Source organism: Microtus ochrogaster, unplaced genomic scaffold (assembly GCF_000317375.1).
Source record: "Microtus ochrogaster isolate Prairie Vole_2 unplaced genomic scaffold, MicOch1.0 UNK25, whole genome shotgun sequence".
Taxonomy (NCBI): domain Eukaryota; kingdom Metazoa; phylum Chordata; class Mammalia; order Rodentia; family Cricetidae; genus Microtus; species Microtus ochrogaster.
In genome coordinates, this window is record NW_004949123.1 from 3,016,613 (window position 1) to 3,040,670 (window position 24,058).

At 37.4% G+C, this 24,058-nt stretch overlaps 1 protein-coding gene across 5 annotated transcripts in view; it reads right to left on the minus strand.

Annotated features, from left to right (window-relative positions):
* Positions 1-24,058, minus strand: part of Ntng1 (netrin G1) — a 341,720-nt gene that overhangs the window by 44,336 nt on the left and 273,326 nt on the right. The window contains exons 6-7 of one of the 5 annotated variants that reach the window (XM_026789643.1): positions 7,383-7,550; positions 2,669-2,803 (exon numbers count right to left, since the gene is read on the minus strand). The exons of 1 other annotated variant lie outside the window; for it this stretch is intronic. In XM_026789643.1, the coding sequence (XP_026645444.1) occupies positions 2,669-2,803; positions 7,383-7,550 (303 nt within the window). Of the gene's footprint in view, positions 1-2,668; positions 2,804-7,382; positions 7,551-14,262; positions 14,323-16,812; positions 16,893-24,058 lie in introns of those variants that run through there. 3 more of the 5 variants (XM_026789644.1, XM_013354034.2, XM_026789646.1) reach the window with 3 other exon arrangements.

Sequence of the window (24,058 nt, forward strand, 5' to 3'; positions counted from 1 at the left end):
GGACACACACACACACACACACACACACACACACTTCTCGAATCACACAAAAAACCATTTGATATCCCTCAGGCAATACATTGGCTCACGCATCTCTGTGCACTCGCTGCCTTGGAAGGCTCCCAAGAAATTCCTCACTAGTTACCTCATGGGCCTCTTATTTCAGGGGTTTCATTTTCCACCGAGCACCACTCACGTATCAGTGTGCACATTTCCCTTAGCTCTGCCTTCATTCTCTTCTAATTGTTACTCAATACAATGACCTTACGTCACAGCAGCTCTCTGTTCACATCCTGAGGCCTCTAACCTTCACCCAATACCCATATTTCAGGAAGCACTCAATACCTACTCAAATGTTTTCCTAGCCAGTGATCCACATAAAAGCTTTGGAGTTGCTGGGTGTGGAGGCACAGAGGATTTTGTTAATTGTAAATAAGAGACTCAAATCCAGCCTTCTGTTTCCAGAGGGAAATCTCAGGAGACAGAACTTCTTATGGTATCCCTATCACTAGTGCAGAAGTAGCTGAGTGAGGGGTTATACTGCCTTAAGATAAAATTAATTTGTATCCTCATCAAAGTCTGGCTCTTATTACATTCTAGTAGAACCCCTTCTTCCTTCCTTCCTTCCTTCCTTCCTTCCTTCCTTCCTTCCTTCCTTCCTTCCTTCCTTCTTTCCTTCCTTCCTTTTTTCCTTCCTCCCTCTCTCCCTTTCTCCCTCCCTCCCTCCCTTCCTTTTTTTCTTTCTTCCTCATCAGACTTTACATTAGGAAACAGGAATAGTAGCGCAAATTTCTAAAACCTGTATTCAGGAAGTTGAGGCAAGAGCATCGTGAGTTCAAGATCAGTCTGGGCTACATAATGAGATCCTGTCTCAAACAAACATAAACAGAAGCATTTCCCACTAAACTTTCTCTCTGCGGAGTTTCTCTCAACTACAATATCTCTATTCTTTTTATGTTGAATCTTGGTACCTGTTTCTACCTTTGCATCTCTTTCTCCTTTGCTGCTTTTGACTGAGGACCAGCTCTGGGTCTCATGCTCATCTCTTTGAGGACTGATGGCCTGCCTTCTGAGTCCTGCTTTATGTCATTTTAGGGATCACTTTTAAGGATAAGTGCTTTCAGGAAAATTACAGCAGACAGGACTTTTAATCCTTAGCCTTATCTCGAGTTACTCTGCAATCATGATGCTTGACTTCTGGCTATTTGAGTGTCCTTCAGTGTTCTTCTCAGTGCCCAGCTCTTGATACCCATTCTAATATTGACCTGTCCAATGCCAGATGTCTTTGCCTATTGTCATGGTCCAGCTTTTCATAGCATGTCATTTTATGTTACATACAAAGAAGCTGCTAGAAACCTAGAAATTCCATGAGTGGCAGATAGAAAATTAGATTAGTTTCTGAACATAGTTATAGTAAAATCTTAATGCCAGTAGTTATTGTGATAGTATTTTCGATCTTTAATTTCATATAGAAAATAAAATGATTGTGTTGTAGAAATAACATAACTTCTTGTAGAAATTGTCTCCAGACAATTTCTGCATGGTGCCATTTCACTCAAATGAGAAATAAGTACACAGGATTGTATCTGTGCTGTCCGGTAGGGTAGACACAGAGTCCTTAGGTCCCGTCAGACAGGTAGTGTGGATTGAGATATTCTGTAACTAAAGAATACCCAGTTACTTCCAAAGACCATAAAAATTAGAATATATATCTTCAGTAATTTTGATACTAATTACATGTTCAAATGAAATTATCCTTCATATTTAAGGCTATGTATAAAAGTCAGCTATTGAAACCTCTTTTCCATACCTCTTTATCTTTGATTCTTTGATGTGACAGCGATACAACTGAAATGACCTCTGCAGTTTGCTCTATTTTTTTGTTTTATCAGTTATCTCTGCTTCAGAGGATGAGGCTTGTGGGCATATCATATTTGTAAGTTTATAGACATGGAAAGGGAAGTGAATAAAGAATTAAAAGGCAGACAAAGTTACAAGGGGGGCCAGAAGCTTCTGCTCAGATTTGAGCACTTCGATTGCATGTACCCCCTGCATGCCACCTGCTTAACGAGCTTCTGAGAAGACTTGCTAGTCCCCAGAGGAATGAGGCTGGACTCACTCTTCTGGCACCAAACCCTGCTTTTGACCAATATTGATTTTGGTCATTTATTTTACCGTGTTATTTCCATATGCCTAAGACTGATTACCTTCGGGATCCAGGTTAAGATTCAGTGATGGGCATGATAGCAAGGGTGGTTATAAGTTATGTAGATATTGTGGAATTTATGAACTATGCAGTTCCAAGGTAGCTTTCAGTGCAGGAAATATATTAACCACATACACATCGCACTTCATTTTGTGGTGAGGATTTCCAAGCCGGGTTCCCTATTGCGCCACTTAATTTATGGTCCGACCAGGTATATGCATTGCCATACAATATTTCAACGTAAGTTGCGCTAGCCATCAGAGGACAATCAGGCAAGCTTCAGGGAAGCCAGTGGACAGCTGATAGATCACTCTCCTTCATGCAGGCTGGGGCACTTAGTAGCCTTTGGAGCTTATCAGCTGGTTGGGTCTTTTTCTGCTCTGAGATGCTGCACACACCAGCCTAGACAAGCGGAATCAGCCATGCTGCAGCAGGCAGAGGGCAGCTCCCACATTTACTTACGTTGACAGCCGTAGTGCCAGGAATTTCCTGGCAGACACTCATCACATTTAGGCCCTGTTGTTCCAGTCTTACACTCACAAAATCCTGAGCCATTACAACGATCATGGACTGAGCCCAAAGGGTTACAATAACACTCTGTAGAAACAAGACAACACACAGGCTGGAGACACTTCTCATGGCTTAGAGGTTATCAACACAGGAGCTTCATTTACTTAGATGCATTCACTTACTTAGCGGAAGATGCCCATTAATGAAATGCTTTGGCAAGTCTGCCTATGTCAGGGCCATTTATTTACTTGCTCAGCCTTCCATGGCCTTGTTTTTATGATATGGGAGGAAAATATCTGAACCCTTCCAAGGAAATAAGACATCATGCTTTCACCAGTAACAGATCATAATGGAGATTCCATTTGTTGGAGAATTTTTTAGATTGTTTAATGAATGCCATGAGAAGTGTGTATATCAAGGATAAATCAATATTCCATCAGTGTAAAATCTGTTTTAAATTATTCAAATGGGTTTATCTGCTACACTCAATATCTGAGAATGGCTGAGCATCTTCAAGTGCAATATGGGTGCACTTTATTCATTTAAAGGTAGTTTTGCTTCACGATCTGGGATGGTGCCTTAACTTATTCATGTAGAGCCTACTTTGAGATGAGCCCTTAGAGCTGGTATTTGCTGAGCATGATCACATAGCTTTTATGAACAACCATGAAAGACAAATAAATTTCATACTCCCAGATAAATCTCAACAAAGACAAACGTTGAGATATATATTTTTCATTGCAACTTTGTTTGCAGGGCAAAGTAACTTTCTTGCATAATAAAAATGATTCCTTGAGTCCTCACAGACTCTTGGCAGGGCATCTTAATGTCTGAACCTCTAGAGTGTTCAAAGCTGCAGTTGGAACAGGGAAACTTATCGTTCCCCCAGCTTGAGGCACTCGGGTGGTTTGTGGCAAGGGATTTCAGAACTGCTCTTCCTTTTCTTGTTCCCATGCTGCAAGATCTTGGCTGGGCTGCTATGGATTTCTGTTTCTCAATTTTTTTTTAAGATGGATCCTTTATAATGTTCTCTTGCTCAAAATTAAAAGAAAATCATATAGTAACCCATTGACTGAAGCCCTGTGGAGATTAGCTTAATTATAACTGAGCTCATGTCACTGGCAATGAGACTTTGGAGTTACCATGATGAAGAGACCGGGAGGTTTTTGTTCGAACTTTGTCATTGAGACAAATGAAAATTTCTCCAAATGTTGTGTAGTCAGTACTTAAAATTATGATTTATTTTGTATTAAGTCAGGTTTTTGAGCTAAGCATCCTCATGAAACAAACATTTATAAAACTAACAATGTGTGTGTGGGGGGACAAAAACAAAATTTCAAAACATTTCTTCTTTTCTTGGCTTGACTTGTATTTAATAACCAGGCTTTTGAAGTGGCATCTTCTATTCTAATGTATGTCTAGGAATAGTTTAAAATTCTCGTGTTTGGACATTTGTGTTCACTGAGTTTGGGCTACACTGGAATGATTCTCACTTGATAAAATGTATCCATTGATGATGAGGCACTGCTATTTTGTAAGTCAATTAGTAGAATTGTATCTGGGCATCATGGATCACATGCTGTTCCAGTTACTTCTCCTTGGTCAATAAGGTAGGTTTTAAACAAAATTTAAAACTACATCTCCAACACCAAAACCACACTATGTTCCAGTGTTTGCTATAAGAAAGCTAGCAAGTAAAATCGTAGTCAGGAAAATAAATGGCAAGGAGACATAAGGTTTTCCCTCCTTCACCTTGCACACAAATAATTCAGGTTTTCAGATGTATGGAGCTCTATTCAGTGGTAGATGGGGAGTGAGGATGGCTGAAATGATGAGGAAAATGCAGACTGTCAGATTGCGAAACAGCATAAAATACTTTGCACAGCTCAATTAAAGCATTAGAGCTTTACAGTACAATTTCTTTGTGGGCATTAAAATCATCTTGAGTTTCCTTTTGTTCTGTGTAAGTTACCTCTGATTACCTGATGCTGGGTTTCAAGGAGAATTAAAAATAATGCCTCCTAACTTTGAGATATGTTTAGTAGCAACTGCTGAACCACGTGTTTTTGATGCAGAGCTTATTAGGGGAATTATTAACAGTGATTACCCAAGGTCAGAAACCATGTGTCCTCGAGATTCCCACTTAATGCTCAAGTTTATAGGAAACAGAAGCATGCAAGGATGCCATCATATAATTGTTGCATCATCAGGGGGAAATGTCATGCATCCCTGAAGACACGACTGTGTTTGGAGTTTGTATGAAAACTGGGTAAATTCAACAACAGTAACTACAATGCAGCAATCACCATAGCAACATGAACTAGCATTGCATATCTGCCATAGTACAAGATGACTTTAAGATGTCTTGATAGACCTTGGGTAGATGAGAGATGTGAGATATTCCCTCAAAGTTGGGATAGTACATTTAACTGCCAATTGCTAAAGAATTTGCAAGGTGTCTTTTGAAAAGCTTTTTTTTTTTTAAATTTAGAGATGATGCAGATAGAATTCAAAGTATCTGAGATTAGTTCCCAGTGAGTGAGAATGACTTAAGGAAATATCCATTTGATTTCATTAGTTCTTTCTGTACTAATTGCAGTAAAATTAGTTCTCAATTGCTATAGTAGGGCCTCAGCAATGTATTTTTTTTGCTTTGCTTTATTTAAAATATTTAAATTGAAACATTTTAATTTCATGTATTTTGTATTTAGAAAAAAACCGGGTTAGGGTTTATTCCAGTGTTCCTATTAACTTTACCTTTTCTGTTCTTCCTATATTTATAGCATGATGTTTATGCATTTCCACAAGTGGGATTTAGCAGAATAGTTCCTGTGCTCAAAATTCCAGGCAGCTGTGCATCTTCTGGTTCTTATTACTATCCCCAAGTCTTTGTAATCCAAGTGTTGGAAAGGTAATTGGAATCCTGCTCATAAGATATCAGTGGGAGGGCTGCTATCCTACAAGAAGCATACTAGAGGTAAAATCTAGGCATCTTTAGTTTTGCTAGCTGTTCCAGAGCGGTTAGGAGGGAGTGTTCAGTATGGAGTCAGGATGGTCTTTGCTAAGAGTGTGGAAGTTGGGTCAATATGTCTTTTTTTCAGGTGTGAAAAAGGAAAAGTCTTTGTTTATAATACTTACCCTACTATTTTGTTAATGAGAATTTTTGTCTTTTGTTTCTTTTTAAAGTTGCAGGTAGGTCAGTACATACTTTGCCGAATGTTTTTCCTGTCCACTTGCTTACAAACAAGCCAGGAGGGTTAAAGGACTTACCTAAGGCACACAGCTAGGGAATAGCAAGTTGGGACTTGAACCCAGCTCTCCAGCATCTAACTCCAGTGCTTTCTCCACTAATTCACAGATAACAAATAAGGAAGCACTTTGAAAAATAGAAAATACTGCAAACATAAACAGTATATTTGTGCATATTTGGTCCAAATAAACTCACAATAATACAGCTAATTAATGATATTTGGCAAGACTCTCTGTGACTGTCACATCACAGGCAGAAAACAGGGATCCTAGACATATAGTTGAACTGGAAAACTGTTTCTTTTCCTTTTCTTGTCAGTTTCCATCTTGTATGCTCTACTCTTCCAACTTACAAACTCCACTGAACTTTGTCTCTGTTGGAAACTTGGTTTTTAAGAATGGTGGTCTGTGTAACTGCTGGCGTAGTAACAGACATCACGCTTCCAACAGTTGCATTTTCAGAGGACACTATAGAATGAAATTCCATTTATTGTTTTTCTATTAGGCTTTCTTCCTCCACTGTTTTCGAGGTAGGGTCTCATGCAATGCAGGCTGGTCTCCATTCACTATATAGCTAAGGCCTGCCTTAAAAATCCTGACATTTTTGCATTCACTTGCCACTTGTACAGATTACAAGTGTTCCCAGTCAAGCTTGCCTCCAGACCTCCTTCCTTAGCGTCAGGTCCTTCTACAGAGGAAGTAGGAGAAGCTTTTCAGAAAAGAAGGAACACGTGATCCTTTCCAGGTGAGAAGAATTAGTCACGGGCGAGGGATCTCCCATCCCAGAACCCTATTTTCTAAGGCTAATATATCTTATAATCTAACAATATATAACCTGGAGAAGTTTTGAGAAATTACTTGTTCTTTGGGGAACAATAGAAAAATCCAATAAATGGAATTTCATTACTGTAGATAGAAAAGGTAGACAAACGTCTGCATTGGAACTTGCTAGTAGTTTTCAATTCTTAATGGCAACATTTTTATGTACCAATAGTTGTAGATCATCAGTTATACTCAAATCTCTACCACAAAGCTTCATATCGAATATAGTTAATTATCATTTTAAAGGTTGAATGTACAATTTGAGGTGATTAAGATTTCATGCAAAAAAAAGACAAAAGGAAGAAAGAAAAGAAAATGGAGAAAGAAAATTCGAATATTCTTAATTTCCTAAAGATGATTTCTCATGACATCATCTTTAATGTAACAATATTAGGATTCAAATTCTAACCCCCTCCCACACCAAGTATGAATTTATCCAAATGCAAGCAAATTTTCAGTCTACTACAAGGATATTTGCTCCATTGATGATATTCATTCTGGTCAGCGATTTGCACATCACCAGCCTCTCAACCCTAGCCAGATCCCCATAGCTTCAAAGGCACAGAACAAAAGCTGAAATCATAATGGAACTGACCTATGCACACATTCTCATCGTCCAGCTGTGCAGAAGCATTTCTGAAGTAGCCCAGCCTGCATAACTCACAGTGCTGCCCTCTAGTGTTGTGTTTACAGCTCACACAAATGACTGTGTTTAGCAGATCGATATAACTGCACCGATTGGAGTGGCCGAAGCATTCACAGTCTTGCAAGGAAGAACAGAAATGTATACAGAATGTATACAGCAGCAGAGAAATAGCACACTGCATGCTTGAGTGAAATGAGGGATGGAGAAAAGATGGTGGGGATGACATTACATACATGGGAACCTACAAAACACATGGTGACAACAGGTGGCTGTGACTGGCATGAAAGTAGTGGCTGTTTCAAGCAGGATAGAAAGGTCGGACAAACACCACTAAAGACTGTTAGTTCTTGGCAGACAGGATGAACAGAAGCATTTGCAGGTGCACACCTTTTAAAATTTAGGAAGAACTCAGTTTCAACTGATGCAAAAGTCTAATTTTGTACAAGAAAAACTTTACTGACTTTGCATCATTTCCCCCATTCTCCTTCCGTCTTTGCAATCCTAAAAAAGAGGGAGGGAAGCATATGAGCAGCAGGTGTGTGGATCCGCTGACTCCCATGGCTCTTTTGTCTCACTTTTTTCTTCCTTGCTTGCTTCATAGACATCATGGCAAGCTCATAAGGATTTCGGCAATGACACTATTCTTAATTTTGTTTTTTTGCCAATGTTAACAGACTACGTCTTTCTTGTCTCTTTCAGGTCCAACACACAAGATTATGTGATACAGAAAAAATGCAAAATATGGGGAGATTATTCCTATGGGTAAACACTTAAAATTTCTTTCTCTCAATCCTTACTATGTCTAGTACCAAGGAGGGATCAGAAACCTACTGTACCCCAGATTTAGCTCCCCTTTCCCTGTAAAATGTCAGAGATGACCATGAGGCTATAGGAGCGATTACAGTATGAATTACAGAGACACGAAGAGGATGGGAGCTGGTAGGGAACGGAGATTCATTAGATTTCCCTCTCTTGCATCTCAACCAACACAAGACATTGCTTTAATCTAATTCAACCTTTAAGGATAAATGGTAAAGACAATACCTTTATTGGCATAAATAAATATTTAATAACTATCATAAAATTGGGAAGGACACTTCTATGGGAACAAAGTATGGGAAATTGCCCGGTTGATATTTAAAGAAAAGTGAACTATGATTCTGCTAACTGTGTTTATCTATAAATACTCATCTTATTAATGTCTTATCTTTGATTTTACCCAATTATGAAGCTGAATAAAGTCACTATTTGAGCTCATTCATTCATTCTTTCATTCATTCCATATTTTATGGAAAACAGCCTCAGAACTCTTACAGATGTTAATTTACTTTTTAACTTACATAAATCTTTTTTAGAAACATAACACTTTAATTATCAGAGTGAAATAAGCATATAAATTAAGATAGAATAAGGAGAGATGACACATGTCTATATACATATATACTATATACTATATTTGCTGTGCTTCAACTTATCAGATCAGTGTATATTCATTGGCCAGAGATCTGGTTACTCCAATAGACACTGAGATCAGGGTCAAGATCCTGATGAAAAGAAATCCAATTTGGCTAGAAACAGAGGAGGAAATGACATGGGAGATGAGAAAAGGTAGAAGAGAGACATGGCAATGTCAGTAACTTGCTGAATTTAATTGCTTAAAAGAGAAACAAGAACAAGGCAGGAAACCAGAAACCACATGGCTTCCTTGACTAGAGATTAGTTATATAGGTGTGTAGGGAATAGGGATGTGGATGAAAACAGGGAAGAACCAGGAGGAAGAAAAGGACCTAGAAGGGGTTTTGGAACTTCAATTTGAGAATGAAAGGATGGAAATCTATTTGAGTAGGTAACAAATGCCCTGTCAGTAACAATACCACTGATAGCAGTCAAGTTCTAGATCTTGAAGTGAACTACATTGGAAACAAATTACCCAATCTACTCTATCTTCATTCCTGTGATGGCACTAACTACTTGTGGGTCCTGTTTGAAAATCAAATTGTTAATTTGATAGGAGAATTGATAAAAGTTATTTAAGAAACCATAATCTACTAAACATGTACTATTATAAACATATTTCCAAAGGTAAGTGGATATTAAAAATCAAAGATCTTCTAGGAAGTAGGCTAATGATAACTTGATTTTTTAAGTCTTTCTAGACTGTTTCAGAGATGTTGACAAAGTTTCCTTCTCTGGCAATGATATATTTGAGAATATAAACTTATAATTTGAAAGTAATTTAAAAGAGACTGCAATAATACATAGATAAAATACTTTATATACATATATCAGTTATAACTGTGAATTGATTAAGTTGTGTAGAATTTTGGTCTTGTTAATTTTTGTATGTGATGTTTTAATTTATTTGTAAGTATTTTTATAATAAAGTTAATAAAATTTTACAAAAAGAATTATTCGTCCATGATTATAATACTGTCCTATTATTTTTCAGTGATCTATGAATTTACCATCCTTTACTAATTCCCTATTCAAGCAGAGTCCATGAATAATCTCTAATGATACAATTTGAGTTGTAATTCTGATTAAAAGTCCCAAGATCAGATAATAATTGTTTGATAATTCCTTAGTTCTTCAATTCACTGACCTACCACATCTTCTTGTCTTTTCTTGTGAATCGTAGAATCTAAGGAACCTTCTTATAATCTCACTTTCTTCTATCAATTCCACTATACTCTTTTTTTTTTTTCGAGACAGGGTTTCTATGTGTTTTTGGAGCCTGTCCTGGAACTAGCTCTGTAGACCAGGCTTGTCTCGAACTCACAGAGATTCGCCTGCCTCTGCCCCCCGAGTGCTGGGATTAAAGGCGTGCGCCACCATTGCCCAGCTTTTCACTATACTCTTACACCCTACTCAGTCTCCTGGGAAAATCCCTTAAGGATTAAATTAAATTCTCTACCTTGCCATGCTGAAATGGAAGCAGCCACACATGGATGGGAATATATTCTCCAACTATTTTGAAACAAATCTCATTGAGGTTTATGTTCATTCACTGCAGCTGAGTCTTCTGGGGTCCCTGACAGTCCTTCCCATTACCACTCTATGTTGGATTTTCTTCTCCCTTACCCATTGTTTTTGTGATTGTTTTATATATTTGTTTTTTTTTGTTGTTTTTTTGTCTTTGTACTTTAAATGTCTCAGAGTTTAAGTCCTTGGAACTTTATGGTTTTTAGATGCACCCTTAATATTTTTTAAGAGTTAAAAATCTATCTATATGTAGACTTCAAAACCATCTATATGTAGAGGACTCCAAAATACTATTTTACATCCTGAACCAGCTACCTAGTTAGTGAGACTCCGTTCAGATGCATATCTTGCATGCAGCAACCTTCTCACCATCTCTGTCAAGACCCTTCACTAACATCTTAACTTTAAGACGCTTGAAACTGAGCTGTTGGAGTCCCTTCCTAATCACGCTGCTCAGCAGATGGCTTCATCTCAAGATGTAAAAACTACATCCTTCCAACTATATCCACTGCTTAGGTTGAAATTCCAGTGTTGTCCTTGGTTCCTCTCCCACCCCTTACAACCAACAGATGATCCACTGGCTATGCTTTTATATTTGTGACAAAGATGGCCTCTTCTATCCATCACTGCCATCTCATCCTTAGTTCAGAAAACACCACCCTCATTACTGTCATCATCTCTAAGCTGCCCTTTCAGGCAGTGAGAATGACCCAATGATAGGTCATATTAGACCAGGCTACCTCACTCTTCACAGTTCTAATGGCTTCCCATCTCATTCATAAAAGAAAGCTCCCTGATTCCTAAGTTTACCAGCCCTTGACTTCTTCTGGGCTTTTTCCACTTTCTTCCTCACTTGCTGCAGGATCCCTCCTTATAGCTTTTAAAACACACCCAGAACATCTCAGCAACCACACTGTCTGTCAGCTAGGTTGAACACATTTCTCTCCAGACATCTCTGCAAACATTATCCAGCACTTGTTTCCCCAGTCCAGTTTCTGAGTCAAGTCCCAGGCCAAAGAAAATTCTCTCGGTACTTTATCTGAAATAAGAGCCCCTCTACTTAAACACCCTCATCTTCCAATTTCTTAATCCTTTGTGATGTTTTTCTTAGCACTTATAATGCCTGAAAATTGCATTTAAAATGTAGGTTTCGCTCTACATTCAGTGTAAACACGTGTGTCCACACTATGCCTGCTTTGTTCCCAGCTATAACCACAGAACTTAAAGCATTGCCTGACATATGCTAATCACTCAGAAATCCTATTGAATGAGAAAATAAATCAGTGAATGATGATCCCAAATCACCCTCCCTTGGGAGACAGAGAAGACACAGAAGAAAGTTTCTTTGAATTTATTCTTTTACCATTCAAATCCCAAGAGAGTCTGACTGTATCCTGCACATTAAACGATTTAGGAAAACAGCAGCACACAATAAGATATAACTGAGTTAGTGATTCGATTAGCTGAGTGAATACATCTATGTACAGGCCAGTTTAGGAAGAAAAAAAGCAGCTTTCTGCAAATTGTTGTGCCTTTATGTTTTTAAATTTCAAATCATGTTGTAATGTATAATCCGATAGGCAAAACAGAGCTAAAGTCTTGAGAGCACACATACATGAGTATATGGTGTGGCGGGGCAAGCACAGGCAACCAATTTATCAAGATTCTCCTGTAGCAGGCACCTTATGGGAGGAGGTAAAGTGAAAGAGGTCGAGCCATACGTGAGTGTGATTGACACTTGGAGCCAAATATTTTGTTGGGTTGGACTCTTTTTGCACTGTAGGAAATTTAGAAGCATCACTAGCCTAAGAAACAGTAGAAAACCCTAACGTGCAACAATCGAACGTGGTTTCGGCCATGGATTAGTTATCTGCTCAGAAGATATTGTATTTACACCTACAATTATGTCTAGATCTATCATATATATGGTGTATGTTCCATCATGCAAGGTGCCTATGATAATGAGGTACTTCTTGGTGGCCACTTAGCACTAGGGCAGGCTAGAGATGCTTCAGGGAAGAAGAGAGCTCAAAGTTGACTTTCTATGGCAACAGAGACCCATGCCCCTCTTAAGTTTTCCACAAGGTTTCATCTGACTGACACTGGCTGTGGAAGACCTCAGCGGATAGGAATCACAGGAAAGCAAAAAGTCAGAGACAAAGTCAATTGAAGAAAAAATGACATCAGGAAGAAGAACAGATTGTATTTTCCTTCTATGTCTTTTTTCTTGTTGTCTTCATAATTATAATAATACATCACCCATGTGATTATAACAATGACAACAAAATACACCTTAGGTGTATTTTTTTTTTCAAGCAAGGAAAGCCTATTCAGATTAAAAGCTATTGATCAGGCATTCGCATAGAAAAAATGGGGAAAGTCACTTTAGAAAAAAGGCAAAGGAATAACAATTGTGGGAACTCTTTTTCTTTCATCGATTTAACAGAATGGCACTTCCTCTGAGGTCTTTCCCACAAAGGCAATGAAGAAACTCTAGAATTCTTTTTATTTCTATTCCCTCAACTCTGCCTTGCCTCCTTATACAGCCGCTGAGCATCTTCTGAACATTTTTAATGATAAGTCTCTATTAGTGGGCTTCTTCCTGCTTCTGGAATGTGTTTGCCACTAATTAGTGCTCTGACCTCAAGAAATTAGAGGACACAGAGTCAAACTCATGTCAAGAGGCCCTTTGTAGACTAAGCAGAAAGGTGAACAAAAGGGCACCAGTCCCCTCTTGTCTTCTTCCTCCTTTATCTCTTTTGTTCCATTCCATAAATTTGCATATCATGAATGGGGACCCCTTCTATCATACTCTCCTCTAATCGCCGCTTTCCTCAAATTCTCCACCTGGATGCAAGTCCCTCCAAAAAGAATCTTCAATATTCCCAGGTCAAAGTACATCTTGAGGCATGAAGATATCATTTAAATACTATCATTTTCCATTCCTTTTTTTTTGCCTATTGACCAACTTTTTTCTTTTCCCTATATGCTTCCAATATAAATTCAGCATTGGCTGCAATCTTAAAAACAGCCAAATTCATTCTGTAAGAAGAAAGCTCTCTGGGTATTTTACCAAGAAGATTATATCAAGTTCAGATTTTTGTTAAGACGAGTTCCATGGAAGGTAAAATAAGAAACAAGGAGGAAGACATATGCCCAACAGCGAAGACTGGAAAACAAGACACACTTGTTACAGAGGACATTTAAAGGGAATTGGTGAAGAAATAAAAACATGGTCTTCATGTTTCCTGAAAAATCTTCATTCTGTGAATGACAGATGCTAGCTAGAGCTGGCCATTCATGACTTACAGATGAGCAAACTGCTCATTTTAATGTAAAGAAAGTGACAGGATCAATACTTAATCAAGACCAGATCTTCACGGATATTTTTCACATCCGTTAAAAACCATGTTTGGAATCAAAAACTCTGTGTCATTTCCTTTGTCACAAAGTGAAATGGGCACCATATAGAGGCTGCCTTCTGGCTTTCTTGAGACCCGCTGCGAGTCACTTTTCTTATTTTCAATACAAAACAACATAAGTGTTAGTGTTTTCAAATTCCTGATCTACCAGAGAACCTAAACTATCATAATTCCTACTCGTTCAGTAGTTTTTCAGAAAACAAAATTTGCAGCATCTTCAATTGCAGTTGAATTTCTGAGTGAAGCCATTTTTTTTTTCATATGTACAGCGTTCTCAGTCCTCGTTGGTGCATAGGCTGGGATCAGTCAACATGCCTCACCAATAAGCTGATGGGTACACTTCACAGATATTCCAGATTCATACAGTGCAATGTTTCACAACACATAACACCATGAGATCACTGTATGAATCCAAGAATTCCTACCTCGCTTGTGGTTTGCAACTTGAACAGAAGAAACTGTTGACAAAGCTAATTTGGGAGCAACTGCATAGGTTTAAAAAAATGAACAGCAAATTAGAAACAGCGAAACGTTCAAACTGTAGTTAATACCTTATTACCAACCCACTTTTTGGAGCCCTAAGTGAAGAGAATATTTATATAGTTTCTTCCTGGCAATCTGTTGCAATTATAAGGAAGGCTTCTATTTGACTGAAAATGGTTCAACATCGTTATTAATAATAAAGTTTAGAAGCTTACATTTTAGCAGGAAGGAGAAATAGCATTTAAGTAGAGTTCAGTGAGCAAAGCTTATCCTCATCACAATATGGATGTTAGGATCCCTGAATGTCCCACTTCACAGGTAGCTGTTGTATCGTTGGGGTAATGAGCAACGTCAATCAATCGGTTTACTGTTACTCTGTCTGTCGACATATCAGCTAGGCCATTTGTCGTTGTTGAACTGACTAGACAGCACAGAACGAAGTCACATGGCCAATCATTCAGCAGTATTCAGAGTTACCTTGAACAGGGATCCCTCTAAAAATTGCGATTTCCTCTTTGTGTGTATTCCATTTGTGCCATGTACTTTGTTCATGATTGGGTTGTCTCTCTAAGGAAGCCTGCTGTTTCTTTTCCATGAAAAGATTCATGATGAGTTGCTTGTGTAAATAACAACAGCACAACAACAACAAAAAAATCCCCCAAACCAGAATAGGGGCTAGGGGGTCCTTGCAGATGTTGGCAAGAAAAAATTATAATTCCACAGAACTGACCTCTGATAGACAGCATTCCATTTATTAGTATTTCAAATTTAAGCTCTTAATTCAGCTGCGTTACACTTTAAAGCAGATTCATTTGAATTCCTTATCTGAATCCCAAAAAGTACAATTGACTTTTCCTAGTGATATTTCTGAAAATTTTTGTCCCAAGACAGCAAAAACATAGTAAAATATTCAAATGGGTCCATTTCAGGATTGGAACAAAGCATTATCTTATTCAGCTGAAGACTCACTGCAAAGAAGTACTAAGCCTTAGGTCCTTTCTTGCATATTTGTTGCACTTCTGAATTCAGTGGGAAATACTGCGCACCATTTCAAAGATGCTCTCAGGGAACATGCCAAGGAATAAAGCCACTAAGACTCCCCCAAGTCCTCAGAGAATTGTACTAACAGGGACTTGCATGGTCTGTATTTATTCTTCTACATATGTACCCAGAAACTTGAAGAAATTCATTTAGAGCAGATGATTAAGGTAATTCTATTTGCTAGTAATATATGTATCTAGGACAGTCTCAATTTCATCACTGATAGTGGACTGAAAATGCAGCCCTTCCAATTTGACTCCTCAACAAATTGCTAATATATTTTGTTTTGGTTAGTAGCTATTTCCTGGTTCCTCCTTTTGCTCATTTCCTCCTCCATCTGTATTCATTAGAGTTCAAAAGGAACATCCTGTCTATAACTAAAGAAGGCAGAAGTCAGTGATGAGTGTTTTATTTTTGGAGAAAGAAGGCAAAAGAACACTGTTTTCTATTGAGATGAGCTCCTATTTATATACAAATGCATGCACATATAGGCGAGATGTCAGTGTGAATCTAACATTACCTTGCAGCCTAAGGAGTTCATCATTCATTTTAAAAGTTCTATTTCTTTCTACATAATCCTGTCAGTTCCTCTCTCCCACTTCCCTCCTCTCCCTTTCTCTACTTCTTTCTCTCTCCTTCTACTTCTCCCCTTTCCCCTTCCTTCCTCCATTACTCCCTCCCTCCCTTCCTTTTTCCTTCCTTCCTTCCTTCCTTCCTTCCGTCCTTCCTTCCAATATCAGCAGTCATAAAACAATTACTGTTCTTAGAACAGACAGAAACCAGGAAAAATTTAAAAGCTGGTTAAAAAAAAAAAGAAGAATGTTCATTGGTAAAGGAGATGGAGGGGTGGAGAGGTAACCAAACAAGAAAATTTATTAGAATGTGTATGTATGCATTATCATAGATATGTGAGAAAGAGAAGAGAGGGAAACAGAAGCAGAGAAGAGAGGCAGAGGGAGGGATGGAGAGAGAAAAAGAGAGAGAGAGGCAGAGACAGAGAAAGAGAGAGAGAGAACCAAAGTTTTCCAAGTCAATATAGAGCAACAGTAAAAGAAAATTGACCTACTGGGAGTTTTAGTGTTGCATTTATCTATTTATCTTGACCCTCAAAACAATGGAAGCACCAGTGGTTTACTTGAGAAAAGTCAAAAGGGAAGGAAGGAGCTTGTGGTGCCCATAAATTTTTAAGCTGTGATGACAACTAAAGTCTAGGCTTTTGGGGACGCTATCAACGTTCATTTGTTCAAGACTTATAAATTCCGTGCTGTCTCACCCATCTCCTCCAGTCCCTCTTTACTCCAATATTGTCAGGACAATCTTCATGTTAGAAAAAAATTCAAATTATGATTAGTTCAAAGACAAGGCATCCATGGTAATGCTCTATTTAGTGTTAAGCTGGTATGTAGGATCTTTTCCCCCAAACACGGGATTTTTTTTTATCAGTAGGAATTTTAGATGCTCCTACCTTGTTTTGGGTTAGAAACCTCAAGGGAAGAAATATTCGGCCATATCCTATTATACTTTGGAGGAGCTGCATGCATCGGGAAAAACCAGGGCATGTTATTTCCAACTACGATGTCATTTGGGCTAAACAGAAATATATCTATATGGACAAAGACACCAACCACATGCCTGTTTTTTTAACTTGGTTGTGATGCACCTAAACAAAACATGACTTCCACACCAAACGAGAACAAGCAATTGATGACTCCCAAAACATTGAATGGACATTATTTTTATAGCTACTTCTTTAATGAAGGTTTGTGTTTACTTTGGAAATAAGTAGAGTGTTCTTACACAAATAACCAAATAGGGACTTCAGCAATCCAAACTGATATGTAAAACTGAAGCCTGAAGCTAGACGATAACACTAAAGAAATCATTTCTCACTTGAAGTTTCCATTTTACTCAATTTATATTTACAGATATGAACTGGTTGCATTAGTCTTTCATGAGAGATCCACTGTGGTATATTTTAAGTGTGAGCCATTATCTCTGACAGGAAGTAGATCTATTTCCTGTTTTTATGCATGCAATTTCTCAGAGAAGGAGAAAAGGAATTACTGATGTCTTGCTAAAGGGTCTTCCAATCACTCCTAAGCCTTGTATTTATGGGTATATTTTCATGATATTTTTCCTTGAAATACATTTCTAAAGTTACTTGTTATGAACAAGAAATAATTGAATTGAGGGCACGGTTTTATTTAAAAATATCAATTCTGCTTTAGGTTGTAAAGCCTCAAATACTATACGGAAGGGAAGAAACCCTCCACGTTTAAGACTTGTTGATCTGAATCTGGCAGTTTTGTTAAGTGCAAAGATCAAGGCTAGTAAAGCAGCTATTTCATGATTGAATCTCATTCATTAAAGCCAGCTCGGAGACACATCTCTTGTGTGTCATCCTTTGGGATCACCCAGTCCTCAGGGCAGCTGTGACTCTGTCTTGCCTCTGCGCATTACTGTGGGTGATCCTGACGTCTCATTGATGATGTGTCCTGGAATGAGTTTTAGTACTGCTTGTTAAAGTTTCATAGATCTCCTTTTGGTCTCCCTGATTAGATTAGATCTCTTCAAAGATGGACAAAGCCTTTGAGAGACCTTCGGTAAGTATCTAATAATTGAGGAATTGATATCAAGTGGCTGGGCTACTGTAAACAGGTATTACCAGATTGTTTCCTCCATCATTAGATTATAGCAAATAACATTCTTGCAAGACATGGAATGTTCATATTACTCTGACTAACTTGTTGGGAAAGCTAATCTCACAGACCCACTGGTGCCACAGCTTTGTCCTCCTCTGGTTTCACGCACGTGGATGCACAAGCAAAGAAAACCTTTGTATTACTATAGCTATCAAAATTTATGACTAGAGAAACAATGTCATATTTTTCTGCATTTCTATCTGGGCTTTGTTAAATAATCAAATACTTGGCAACATGCATGCCAAACAGATTGGGGATTCAGAGGTTGCAGACGACTTCCATTTCACCATGCTGATCCTAGGTAGGTACTGAATTAGTGGAATAAGTCTGATTGCTTTTGATGATCGGCTTTGGGAAGCTGTGCATTTACATTTTGAGACAGTTATGCCAAAATAGTTTATTTAAAATATTTCACTTAACTAGTTTTATTTTAGTTACTTATATTGTTAGCACCAAATTTAGTATTAGTTTCGTGAGAGGCAAATAAAGGCCATAAAGACGGGAAGTCTTGAGAACTGTAATACTTAGTATTTAATGAAATAAACACGGCCATCTAATTTATTGTTCTATTAATAGATTTTTATTAAGAATTTTAAGAAATTCTTCAGGCATGCCTATAATCTGAGAACCTGGGAGCTAAAGACTTGAAAGTTTCTATGCGATAAATCCGAACCTAGCTGCATAGTCAACCCTAGGCCAGCTGCAGGGCATGAAGTGAAAGGCTGTCCTAAAGAATGACAGAAATATAAGCAATTTTATAACAGTTCATAAGTACATCTTAGCAACTCATTTCATGAATTAATTTTATTCCCTATTTGAATACACTAGATGTCTATTTTAATTTAGGTAGGTCTTTTCTTAGTTTTTGTGATTTTTTTTTCTGGGAATTTGAGGTTGTAGTTTATCGGTCTTTCTTGAACTTAAAAAAAAAGTATCGATAATTTACCTGACCTGTACGGGATTCACAAGGTGGACAGTCATTATTATCTGTTCCCTGACTATAATTCTGCATAGAATGTCATTTATCTCCCCCATATTGTGTCACTAAGATAGCTTCTTGGGCAATGGAAATCATTGTTGTTGCCTGAAAATATAATTAGAGATTTTTTCCCCCTAATAGCTGTTGTTATGTAGGGTTGTTAGCTTTCCTGAACGATGGACAACTCCTTATACCAATCATCCAATGGGGTAAATAGTATATGCTATATGTTCTTTTCAGAGAGTAAAAGCATCCCGAGAAATCGGTATTAATATCAGTGGCTTCCAAACTCAAATATCTGGTTACTGTCTATTCATATGTTTACATATATGGTCAAACACAAGATTTAAAAAAACTTGATATTGCATCTTAAATTTTAAAAAATACCTTGTTTTATAATTTCATGGTCAGCTTAGAAAACAAAAAAAATTATCATATTACTCTCTTATTCTGTTGCTTCTTTTAATAACCTGGCATTAAGTTAAAGATTCAATAAATAATAACAAACAGTTAATTCCCTGAAGTAAATTAGGCTCATTGGAAAGTGTACAGATAGCATAACTGAGATGCATTCCATCTTATCAAATCCAAATGTAATGAAGCCTCTGAGAATTCTTAACCATTGGGTTACTTGTTACAAATAGAGAAACAGCGCAGACAGCACAGTCTTACAGTACACCAAGAGAACTTGTGCTGTATTGGGAAAACCGCTGCAAATTTATTGATTTCATTTTATTCTCCAATCAGCTAGGAGAATTTCTAGCTCTTCAGAATGGTACTTCATTACGAGGCAAGTGGCCCTGAGAGTCATAAAATGAGGAATTCTGGTCTCAGCTGCACCACTTATGAGCGATCTGGCTCTTAATTGGCCAGAATTCCATTTTCCTTATACCTAAGACAAAGATGCTGGGCAAGTGGTCTCCAAGATTTCTTTCAACTGACGAGTCTGTCACTCCAGCAGCTCCCTCGTGGTTTAACAAGATCATGCTGAAGCTTATGGAAGCATGAAACCTAATAGGATAACACATTTGCTCTTTAGGGATCCCTCCATGAGAGGATATGACTGCTGTATGCTTTGGTTGTGGGCCCTTTCACTCCCAGAGGAACACCTTCATCAGAGCTTAGGAAGCATTGCGGGAAAGAGATCATCATTTGCAGATGGTCAAACACTCAGGAATAAACTTCAGGGACACTGGGTCATATGGGACAATAGACTGATGTCTCACTATGCTACCTCCTTAACTGGACTTCACAGATGCCTATGTACATGATAAGGAGAACATAACATACATAGCACAAAAGGCATCTTTAAAGATAAGTGATGTGTTGATATCTGAAATATACATAGGTTACAATTACCCTATTGTTATTTTAGATTTCAAACTATCTATTAAGAGCCTAGAAAATAGCTATTAAGGGGAAATTTATATAAAATATGGTACACATAAGCAGAGCTCAGGCCAGACCTCAAATTCTATCACTTTATAAGTTCTTAATTTCTCTAAGTTTTCTGATTGGTAAAATGGAGAAAATGGTGTTACATGTTATAGACGCTGCATGGCACTGAGTATCCAGTAGCTATTAGTATGGAAATGGAGATCAATAATACAGTATAAATGTTTTTCCAGACTCAGTATGGAGAGGAATTCACTCCCCTATTCTTTTTTAGTCTTCATTTTTCCCAAAGCAAGTTATTCTGATCTGCATAAGTCTCATGAAGATGTAGTTTGCTCTAGAGATAATCTGCTTCTAGATGGTATCAATGAACTCTTCTGTTCAGAATGACAGTATCTCCAAAACTCTGATAAATATTAGATTTCAGCCTTTCACAATATAAAGATGGTAACATTCACATTTCTGTTTGGAAACTCATTAGCTTAGCAAATGATTCAGATATGTTGTTTTTCTGGATTCTTTTTGTTAATACAATCCTTGTGAGAAATTCTAAAACAATTTGGCTGTAACACTTGAAATCCATTTTCATGAAATAGAAAAATTGAGATTCATGTTATAAAAATGAGAATCAGAAAGAACATTTTCTCTCTCTTTTGTTTCCCAAGGAAAAGTATCTGCACTGTAAATTGGAAAAAAAACCAACCATGTTAGAATTGCTAAAACTGACCATCTAGTGCCTACACCTTAGTGAATCAAGCTGAAAAGCAATCTTGAAGCAGAAACTAAAGACTTCTGATTGATATAATCAAGTTTTGAAGGTAAGATTGCCATAAAATATTCTATCATGTGATATTCACTAAGCCAAAAAGGAAAGTGAGTTTCAGTTCACTTGTGGACAGTCTTTAAGGGATGGGTAAACTGATCATTCTTTTCAATCCAAGGAACAAATATACTGACCTTTTTCTAGAATATTCATCATATACTATCTTGTACTATGGTGCTACTGCTAAGGGCATGGTGGAAGGTTCAAGGTAGGAGTTGGAAACTAGTCATTATTTGATTCATGTGTAAGGTAAGTTAGATGAGTTGTTCTTCCAATATATTAATAGCACTAATGTTAATATAATCTTTTGGTTCAGAAACACCACCATAATATAAGCTGTTACTGGAAAGATGCTGGTGAACCTTCATTAAGCACAAGTCCAAGGGAATATGAAGGGTAGATTGGTTGGGAATAATACCACAGGGCCAAACTGTATTTATATAATCATTGCTAGTATTCCATGAGAAATCTTCAAAAGGCAGTATGGATGTTCATTGAAAGTGCCTATGGAAGATCTCAAAGCTCTTCAGGAGAAATTCTCTTGAATGTAATATTGCCTACTTCCGAGACACACAGCATCATTAAGCTTATGGGAGGAGAGATGAATTTAATGTCATAGTAGAAGGCCTCTCCTTGGGATGAAACAGTTACCTGCATTTTACTGAAAAATGATAAAAAGATTGGTTTATTCTCAAGGAGTATGTGTAAGCTTCTTACATAATTTGCATAGCTCACATACTCACATCTATAGTAGCCCAGAATTTATATACTCACATTCTGCTAAGTCTATTGGGAAGTTGTATGTAGAGGAACCACATGCTTTACTGGGGCAAAGGTTTGTGATCCTCTGTCCTCATTCACCATGCTTGTATCTTCTGCTGACAGCACAGTGAAATAATTCCATTTTTCTCCAAAATCTGTGGCTCTCTGTACAGAAATGGGTCAATTCAGTAATCAAGGGATTTCTTAACTACATAGAAAGAGTCTTGGCAGGAGTCAATAAATCCAGATTTTTTTTCTTTATATAATCTCTTCCACTTCATTTAATGCTATGAAGTCAGATAGGCAGTCCTGCTCATCGTACTTTGGGAAGGTTACTTGGCCACTCTGAGCTGACTCAGCTTTACCATTTGTAAAACAGAACTCAATAGAAACTTGGGGAACATGTCCCTATAATTCAAATCACATATCTCTGCATAACTTTTCCCAGGAGGTAGAATGGTCAGTTGGTTGGCTTCCCATTGGCACTCTAAGAAGACTTGTAATCCAAGAAGTCATTAATTGGCACATTCTTAAAGGATTCTCAGTAATCTGTTTGAGGGTTCAGTATAGGAAACTTGATATATCTTCTATCTAGAAAACATCCTATCCTACCAAGACAACTAGCAAAGGTAGAGATTTTAGCTCACACTTAAAAAAGTGGTTGACATTTCAAAATCGACTAGGTAAAGGTCAAAACATAAAAGAGTCAATGGCTCAAGATGGGCAATTGTTGTCAATAAAAATGGGTACCTCTCAAATCTTCTTCTTGTAACTGGGGGATTCTTACCCTCTCACCGGAATATCTGATTTTTTTTTTTTTAGGATTAAAAAGGCAGCCATGTCCTAATGTTCATTCAATTTTAGGATAACAACAAAGGTTTCATGAATATGAAATGCTATTTACACAAATATGAAATGGATCTGTGATGAGAAAACTGGGTACATGATAAAACAGTCCCCAAAGGCATTACACCCGAGACCTTAGCTTTCTTTCTAGAACATCAGCAAACAGTTCAAAATTAATGTAGCACACCATGCAATTTGCCATGTTGCTACACTAGCCTGATGATTTTTCCCTCATTATATAAAATCTAATTAGTTAAAGGGCAATTCAATGGAACTTTTATTTGGGGGATTTAGAAGTATTAAAACAAAGGGGAAAATCAAACAGACACTGCAGCTCTCTGAATAGAGTGAACATGATTATTAATAACCCTTGGGTGGGTAAATGATTAACCTTGTTATTTTTCCTTCTCGCCATTCAAATTTCTACAACAAATCAGTACTACACAAAAATATTTGGATGCTGTATGGAAAACAACATTTACAAGGTCTCCAACTGGCATCAAATGTTCTCAAGTATGAAAACATTTCTGGGCTTTCTCAACAGGCTGATGGATCCCTGCAGGTAGCATTTCCCTTGTTTAATAGTCCTGCCAATTAAATCAAATTAGAGATGAGTTTTTAACTCTGTGATGAAGGCAATGCTCATTATAAGAGAAAACAGGAGAATGAGATATTTCCCTTAAGTAAATTGTTGTTTCAAATTTAATAAATGGGCCATGGGGGAGGGGATGTCAAACAGCTCCATCACTGTTATATGCATTGTACAGCCATCACCTCAGCCAAATGAAAGTTATTTAGGAAAAATAATATATAGGGTTGCAGGCCATCTTCATCACTATTTTTCTTTTACTTATTTTTGTTTGTGTTTATTTAAAAATTCCACGTATTTTTAAAATGAACTTTCTTGATGTCATATTTCATCCTCTGGATGATTTACCTTTTTACATTTGACTCATTTATCATCTGTCTTTGTAAGAAATAATAACACCCCCACAAAGCTATTAAACATTAGGACAGTTCTTGTCAGCCTAATTATACTCTGTATAATATATTGTTTAACACGATTAGTGCAACTTTTTGTGCTGCTGTACTGAGAATTAGATAATATATGTTAGAAGATAATGAGTAAGTTTTCACAATAAACAAAAAACACCCATAGTAAACCATTTATTAATTTAGATCATCAGCAT